This window comes from Primulina huaijiensis, chromosome 10 (assembly GCF_012295235.1).
Source record: "Primulina huaijiensis isolate GDHJ02 chromosome 10, ASM1229523v2, whole genome shotgun sequence".
NCBI lineage: Eukaryota > Viridiplantae > Streptophyta > Magnoliopsida > Lamiales > Gesneriaceae > Primulina > Primulina huaijiensis.
Genome location: NC_133315.1, coordinates 2945872 through 2953356, shown reverse-complemented (window position 1 = coordinate 2953356; position 7485 = coordinate 2945872). Strand labels below are relative to the sequence as shown.

Genomic DNA, 7485 nt, shown 5'->3' with positions numbered 1-7485 from the left:
ATAAAAAGTAATATTTTTTCATGAATGACCCAAATAAGAGATCCGTCTTACAAAATACGACCCGTGAGACCGTCTCACACAAGTTTTTTGCCTCCAATTAAAATCTAACACAAAACCAATTTCTTTTAATTAATATTACAATAAATTAATTACTTTGATTTTGCTTCATTGCAAAAAAAAGGTGTTCTCAAATAAAAAAATGTAAAATTCAAAGGACAATTTAATGCAATATAATTAATGGACGTAGAAATTTTCAAAAGAAAGGGAAGATGCATATTTGCCGTCGAAGCAAGACAAATACTATCCAATTTCGGTTGATTTTCTCAAAATTCATCAATCATCACCTCCAAGATCGACCAACGGGAAACGGAAAACCTAATAATCTGTGGATCTGCGGACGATTTCTGGGTTTCATGATCCCAAAATTCAGCTCGCAGTTCCAATCAAATCAAGAAAATCGATCATAACAGAAAAAAGCAATGCTCTCTCCATTGATACTATGCATCTTCCTTCGCTTGACTTCTTCGGCTTCATCACTTGACTTCATCTACAACTCCTTCACCGCCAATTCCACCTCTGCTAATCTCACGCTCATCGATGACGCCCGTATCCAGTCACCGGTGATCCGGCTCACCAGTGACACCAACCCGTTATCCCTGGGCCGCGTCTTTTACCCTTCCAGCATCCGTTTCAAGTCATCCAACTCCTCCAATGTCACCACGTCGTTTTCTACCCAGTTCGTGTTCTCGATCTTGCCGGATATCGCCAGTAGCCCAGGTTTTGGCATTGCTTTTGTCCTCTGTAACTCCACTACCCCACCAAATGCGCTGGTTGGGCAGTACTTTGGTCTTTTCACAAGCGGGGCGAGGCAATCTGTGTATCCGCTTCTGGCTATTGAATTTGATACGGGTCGGAACACGGAATTTAATGACCCGGTTGAAGATCACGTGGGCATCGACCTTGACAGCGTCGTATCCGTGACTACTCAAACGGCTGGATACTATAATGCGACTGGTGATCCTAATAATTCTACTTTTGTGCTTCTTCCTATGAGAAATGGGCAGAATATTCACGTCTGGCTTGAGTTTGATGGGCCGCAGAATGAAATCAATGTAACCATTGCACCCGCTGGAGTGCCTCGACCGGCAAGGACTTTGCTGTCGTTTAGGGATCCTGTGATTGCCAATTATTTTGGGCCTGAAATGTTTGTTGGATTTTCAGCTTCCATAACCCAGTGGATTGAGGCACAGCGTCTCTTGGCATGGAGTTTTAGTGATGTTGGTGTTGCAAGGGATATAAATACCACCGGTTTGCCGGTTTTCTTGCCGATAAATTCGGGATCATCTTCCTTGTCTAATGGTGCGGTTGCAGGGATTGTAGTTGGTTGCGTGGTGGCAGCTGTGATTGCTGCATTTTTTGTGTACTGGTTTTGGTGGAAGAGAATGAAGGAAATGGAAGAGGATGATGAGATTGAGGATTGGGAGATGGAGTACTGGCCTCATAGATATTCTTATGAGGAGCTCAGTGAGGCTACAAAGGGATTTTCTGATGAAGAATTGCTTGGTTTTGGTGGGTTCGGGAAAGTTTATAAAGGGACATTGACTAATAACATGGAGGTGGCTGTAAAGTGTGTGAACCATGATTCTAAACAGGGGTTGAGGGAATTTATGGCTGAGATTTCAAGTATGGGGAGGCTGCAGCACAAGAACTTAGTGCAAATGCGGGGGTGGTGTAGGAAAAGGAACGAGTTACTTCTGGTTTACGATTACATGCCCAATGGTAGTCTTAACAAATGGATATTTGACAAGCCCACGAAGCTATTGAATTGGGAAGGTCGAAAGAGAGTCTTGGCTGATGTTGCAGAGGGTTTGAACTATTTACATCATGGTTGGGACCAAGTGGTAGTCCATAGGGATATCAAGTCGAGCAATGTCTTGCTAGATAGTGAGATGAGGGGGAGGTTAGGTGATTTCGGCCTCGCAAAGTTGTATTCACATGGCGAGGTGCCTAATACAACCCGGGTAGTTGGTACATTAGGATACTTGGCCCCTGAGGTAGCAACACTGGCAACGCCAACTGCAGCTAGTGATGTATATAGTTTTGGAGTTGTTGTATTGGAAGTGGGATGTGGGCGGAGACCGATAGAAACTAAGGTGGAAGCCGAGGATGAGGAAGTGTTGATAGACTGGGTGAGGCAGAAGTATTTGGAGGGCAGGTTATTTGAGTCAGCAGATAAGAGGATTAAGGGGGAGTATGAAGTGGAAGAGATTGAGGCTGTATTGAAACTGGGGTTGTCTTGTTGTCACCCCGACCCTCTTCGTCGGCCTACCATGAAGGAGGTTATCACGATATTGATAGGTGAGAATTTGGTAATGACACCAAAAGATTTATTATCAGAATTTGTGCCTGTAGTGAGTAAAATGGATAGAGTTGACCATGGGGAAAGTGAAGAAAATTCTTTGGTGTCTCATCCACTAGATAAGGTTTGAATATGCAATTATGGTAAACATTTTACCATTTTTGATCGTGCATAGTTGTCTAGTTTCCAATCTTGGAGACATTTTCTATGTATTTCTTTTTTTGTGTGTACTAGAATGTAAGCGAGTAATTTGATGGTTGATCCTGCTGTTATGCTGGCATTGATGTCCTTTCGGTTGGAATATAATTTTTTGCCTTTTCTTCATACTGAATCAAAAGCAACGTAGTTTCTGCTTTGTCAGTAAAAATGAGTAGAAAAATACCAACATAATGGCATAGCAGAACATTAGAAGATGAATATTCTACCGCGACTGTGACAGAGTGCAACTATCTTTCAGATATGAAAAATCTCATTTAACAGAATTTACTTGACTAGCAGTGACCCGCACATATTCTGTCACATATCATTTGCCATGTAGTGGTTAAAGTATAAAATTGAAGGAGTGGAAGCTGAAATACGTGTTCTTTTCCTTTGCGTTCCTTTGCAAAATCTGATAACTTAGTTTGCAAGTTGAAGCCACGGACTCGTTCATTCCTTCAGGTCCGCAGACTACCACGCCTATATCAGATCCTCCTGATTCACTTGCGAAATCGGAGAATAGATCTGTCATGTTTGTAGAATGTTAGACCACATATGATTTTGAATGTTAAAATCACTTTCTGCTGTAAAGAAATAAATTTTTTATTACCAAGACAGGTGGAAAACTACCTTGAAAATTTGGTCTTCCTCCAAACTGGATTTCATGCTCGTCAAGATTTCTGTTGGCTTCTAGTAATAACCTTGGTCTCATAGCTTGGTTTTGTTTATCAGAAGATAATGAAAGCTCTTTCTTTAATCTTTTCCACTTTATCATTATAGCAATTACAGCACTAAACGTTATTGCTATGGCAAAAGAACACATAAGAAGAAGATCAATCAATGAAGAGGGACTCTTTTGTTCAGAGGGTTTCTTGGCTGATGGGATAATGAAGTGGTTGAAGCAACCAAGGAGGAGGAGAAATGCGATCGAAGAAATCATGGTAATGGCAGCCATCAATAGAAATCTGTCGGATCCACATATTGCATAGCCGGTGGTTCTAAAATTTAATATTTGCATGTCGGGGATGTCTTTAAGTACTTCTCTCAAAGTTTTACCAATTTGGTTTTCCTGAGTCACAAATACTTTGAGTTTTATTTGAAACGTTTGGAAATCTAGAATCTGAGATAGAATTGGATTCAGTAAACAAATGTCTTGAGACTTCTTTACAGAGAATATGAGGTGTATTTTAGCTGGATATTCATTTCTTCCATTTCTTAAGTTTGAGGCTCTTTCCAGCAAAATGCTCAGAAACGGAGTTATCCCGATTCCTCCAGCAACCATGAGCAAATTGTCGTACCTGCATCAGGTAGTACAAGGTATTCAGAGTGAGTTAACTGCTGGCGTTATAAAGATATCGTGGCAAAAAACTATATCCTTGGGAAACAACAATTGCCTCTTTTTTCATGCACTGATGTTTATGTGGTACAACGATCGAAATTTGGTACTTGGCTACTATACAATTTAAATTTTTTTTTATTGCACTATTAAAGCTGTAGCTTTCGATATATTGACATGCACTTGGTACTATAATTGGTATCAATATCAAATTCATGTAATTAATTCCTGTGAGTTGCAAATTTATCGAGCAACTATTGTCCGTGTTTGTGTGGTTTATCTATCATAACAAGTGAATTGTGGTGCTCCACTATTTTGTGGTTTGAAAAGATTTAAGTTGCTTGGTTCTATATCCACCTTGTTCTGTCAGTGTAATTGATACCTTAGGAAATCCAGTGTGGCAGGTCCATAAGGACCTTCTAATGCAGCGGGAATACACTCCCTCTGATCTGCTTCTGAATCTGCTTCCACGCAAATTTTGTTAAAGAGAGAATTTGTCCATTCCCCATCACTTCTAATAATGATTGAAATAGTATGCTCATCAGTGCTAGAGCTGGAGGTTACGCTGAATGGATGCCATTGAATCTTGGAAATGCTTGGAATTTTCAAAAAGAGCACACTTGTTGGTGTATATTTCAACCCTGAAATCATGAGCTGCCAGTTTATGTAGATGTTCAATGTATAATTTGTATAACAACGAGATAGATGCACGGATTTTACTTGAATCCTTAGGAAATGTCAGTTCCACGGCTTTGCATGGAAAGACTTGAGCTGAAAGAATGCATGTTTCTTGCCTGGACTGTAGGATTCGGAAAAGTTTATCCAGAGCAAAGAGGAAAACTCCCGGAAAAACCATATAAAAATGGCGGTCTCCGCCATGGAACAAGAAGAATACTATGAAGACTATATACAGGTGGTGTGTGTAGTAGAACAACTCGAACCTTTTCCTTCGAATCTGTGGTAGTGCTGTAATCCAAATGATCAGACCTGTTATAAGTGTCATCTCTCCGGCAAGGTAAATGCGCCCTTTATTCTGCCACTTCAACATCTGGTAATTTGACATTATTGACATGATGTCAGCTTGGCATAACCTCGGCGAGTAAATAATACCATCAAGAAATTTATATTAGTTACCTCATCCTGAATTCTATGTTTCATTCCCCATATAAAATACGTGCCTGCACCATGTAAAGTGGCAAAAAGAAGCATTGCATTTCCAAGCCAAATATGGTATCTCACCGAAGCTTCAAACTGGATGCCAAGTAAACGGAATGTGGACATTCCCCTTAATATGGGTAGAAGAAGCAGAGCTAGACAAGCTTCTGCGAGCAAACCAGACCGTGTGGCCATCCTGAACAGTTTGTACTGCCATCTGAAATCGGGTAAAGATCAATTTTTAGTTTTAATATTTCTTCTTTTCTTGCTGAATTTATCGTCTTACAGTTTCAATTTGAATGATTTGACTGGTGTCATCTTCTTGAAGTCATTCGAAATACGGTTGTAGAATGTCCAAACCAAAAAGACGATGAACAAAGACGAAGCAAGAATCTGTAGTCCAGACAAAATACCAGCATATCGATTCACGACTAGTGGACTGGAGAAATAAGTAATTACTCTCCTTCCTTGCCTGCATCATAATACAAGATGTGAGACACAAAAATAATCCCAAGGCTTATTTAATGCAGTTAGAATAATTTTTTTTATACAGTTTCAAAAACAAAGAATCATAGTTTTATACCTGATTATCGATTCTCTTTGTTTTAGTTCCAGGTATATGAAACCAGTTATAGCCAAAGCAATTACAGGAAACGTGTAGACGACAAAATCAAGACCTGTGCAGATTTAAAAACCAACGTATCAACATCGACGGAAGCGGGGCTATAACGCTTTCTTGAAAAGATTCATAATGTTACCATTATAGCCAAAGGCAGAAGCTGCGGCCTTTTGTTCAGCTTTCTTCCATTTTCTTGTCCAGAATTCAGTTTGCTTAAGAACCCAGAGCGACACCCAGCAAGTAAATATCAAGATCATCAGCACCTTGAGTATTATCAAGGTTGTTTGCGCCATGTTTGTCCGAAATATTTTGCCTGCGATATAGACTTAAACGAGCAGGTTCTAACTCTCGAGTCTATGTTGACGTATCCAGAGAAGATGCATGCCAATATATAGGCACTCAGGCAAGAAATTCTATTTGCTAAACCAGCACTTGATTGAGTACCCTACCACTTTTGCAGAGGTGATACTGTGATATACTTGCATTTTTGGAATATGAAACACACCAAGTATGTGATTGTACTTTAGTGACTTCAATTATCATTCTTAAAGTTTCATTTCGAACATCATGCGAGCTTTGACTTAACACGATGTCTAGTTGCATGGGGTGACATAAGCATGACGACTTCTTTTTTTTTTTTTTTTTTTTTTTTTTTTTTTTTGTCTATTTTTGATGAAAAATTTCTCTCTTTAGAATTATTTATTCATGTTGTATTGGTTGCAGCTTTAAATATCAGTTTCAATCCACGATTCACTGAGACAAATGGTCCAACAATATGGTAGTGGATTTATGGTCCACCGTAGCACTTCTCCTTAAAATCGAATGATTACAAACCCATGAGTATTGGAAGTCGTTTTAGAAGAGAAGTGGTTGAATCATGAAGAGGAGGATAAATGACTTTGTTCAAGAATTTTCTTTTTTTTTTTGGTATTTTATTTGATTATTTTCATCATCAAAAGTAAAATTCTTACAATAAAATAAAAAAGGTAAATTGTATTTAAATTCTCAAACCCAACTTTGGGTTTGTTGTCAGTTCAGAAAAAAAATATGTGTTTGTGTTATCTGATCCACAAAATTGTTTTTGTCTGACTCTTTGGGAAAAAATACGTGTTTGTGTTATCTGATCCACAAAATTGTTTTTGTATGACTCTTTGGGTCATACGTCTTATCTCAAATGAAAATCGGTACAAAATATTAAAACTATGATACTAGTATATGATACTTGAGTACTAAGTATTTTAGATATGGTATTAATATGTGATTTTTGAGTATCAAAACATGCATAACAAATTTTGGAATTAATGACACATCTTTTCTTAGATGAAAATTGATACAAAAAATTTAAAATGTGATACAAATATATGATATATGAGTATCTATTGTTTCAGATTTCATACTAATATATGATATTTGAGTATCCAAAATAGTGTAACAAGTGTTGATATTAATTTGTTTCAATTTTATACTCAAGTCTTATTTTTGTACTTAGTTATAAAATAGTAGTTACTCAAATATAATATATTGATATCATAATTTTAATGTTTTATGTCGATTTGCTTCCGTGAAAAGATACGTGGGCCCAACAAGTGATTTTTTTTTTTTTTTGTGAATCGGGAAATGCATAAACATTTTTTTCTCAAAAACGGTTGAACACAAACTCGTGTTTGAATTTAGGGATTTAAAAGCAAGTTACCAAATCAAAAATTCAATGAAGTAATAGGTTAAGTTACAAATGACTTTAACCATTTGGGCAGGCTATGGTGAAATTCTGAACAAGGGGCAATCTGTTTAAGTTGAAATTGCTGAAAGAAAGATGGA

The 7485-nt window shown here is 37.9% G+C and overlaps 2 protein-coding genes and 1 long non-coding RNA gene across 4 annotated transcripts; 2 read left to right on the top strand and 1 right to left on the bottom strand.

Moving 5' to 3' along the window:
• Positions 1-209: 209 nt before the first annotated feature.
• Positions 210-3493, top strand: LOC140985559 (L-type lectin-domain containing receptor kinase S.1-like). The gene is made up of 2 exons (XM_073453407.1): positions 210-2483; positions 3338-3493. Exons 1-2 carry the CDS (start codon positions 480-482, stop codon positions 3350-3352), a joined length of 2019 nt encoding a protein of 672 aa, XP_073309508.1. The 5' UTR covers positions 210-479; the 3' UTR covers positions 3353-3493.
• Positions 2731-6294, bottom strand: LOC140985558 (ferric reduction oxidase 8, mitochondrial). 2 transcript variants are annotated; one of them, XM_073453406.1, is made up of 9 exons: positions 5807-6294; positions 5632-5725; positions 5335-5520; positions 5028-5265; positions 4614-4941; positions 4276-4534; positions 3726-3855; positions 3188-3626; positions 2731-3082 (listed from the first exon to the last, which is right to left on the bottom strand). In XM_073453406.1, the coding sequence occupies exons 1-9, from the start codon at positions 5958-5960 to the stop codon at positions 2901-2903; spliced, it is 2010 nt and encodes a 669-aa protein (XP_073309507.1). In that variant the 5' UTR covers positions 5961-6294; the 3' UTR covers positions 2731-2900. The 2 variants fall into 2 exon arrangements, with proteins under 2 accessions (XP_073309507.1, XP_073309506.1); XM_073453405.1 differs by having other exon boundaries at positions 3188-3855; positions 5807-6293.
• On the top strand, positions 5107-5795 carry LOC140985560 (uncharacterized). The gene is made up of 3 exons (XR_012176795.1): positions 5107-5275; positions 5377-5539; positions 5658-5795. It is a non-coding gene; the product is annotated as an uncharacterized lncRNA (long non-coding RNA).
• Positions 6295-7485: the final 1191 nt, after the last annotated feature.

Coding starts and splice junctions, on each gene's coding strand:
- LOC140985559 (XM_073453407.1), top strand. CDS start 480: ATGCTCTCTCCATTGATACTATGCATCTTCCTTCGCTTGACTTCTTCG.
- LOC140985558 (XM_073453405.1), bottom strand. CDS start 5,960: ATGGCGCAAACAACCTTGATAATACTCAAGGTGCTGATGATCTTGATA. Junction 5,726..5,806: donor TTCTGCCTTTGGCTATAATG/GTAACATTATGA, acceptor AAATCTGCACAG/GTCTTGATTTTGTCGTCTAC. Junction 4,535..4,613: donor GACATTTCCTAAGGATTCAA/GTAAAATCCGTG, acceptor TCATGATTTCAG/GGTTGAAATATACACCAACA.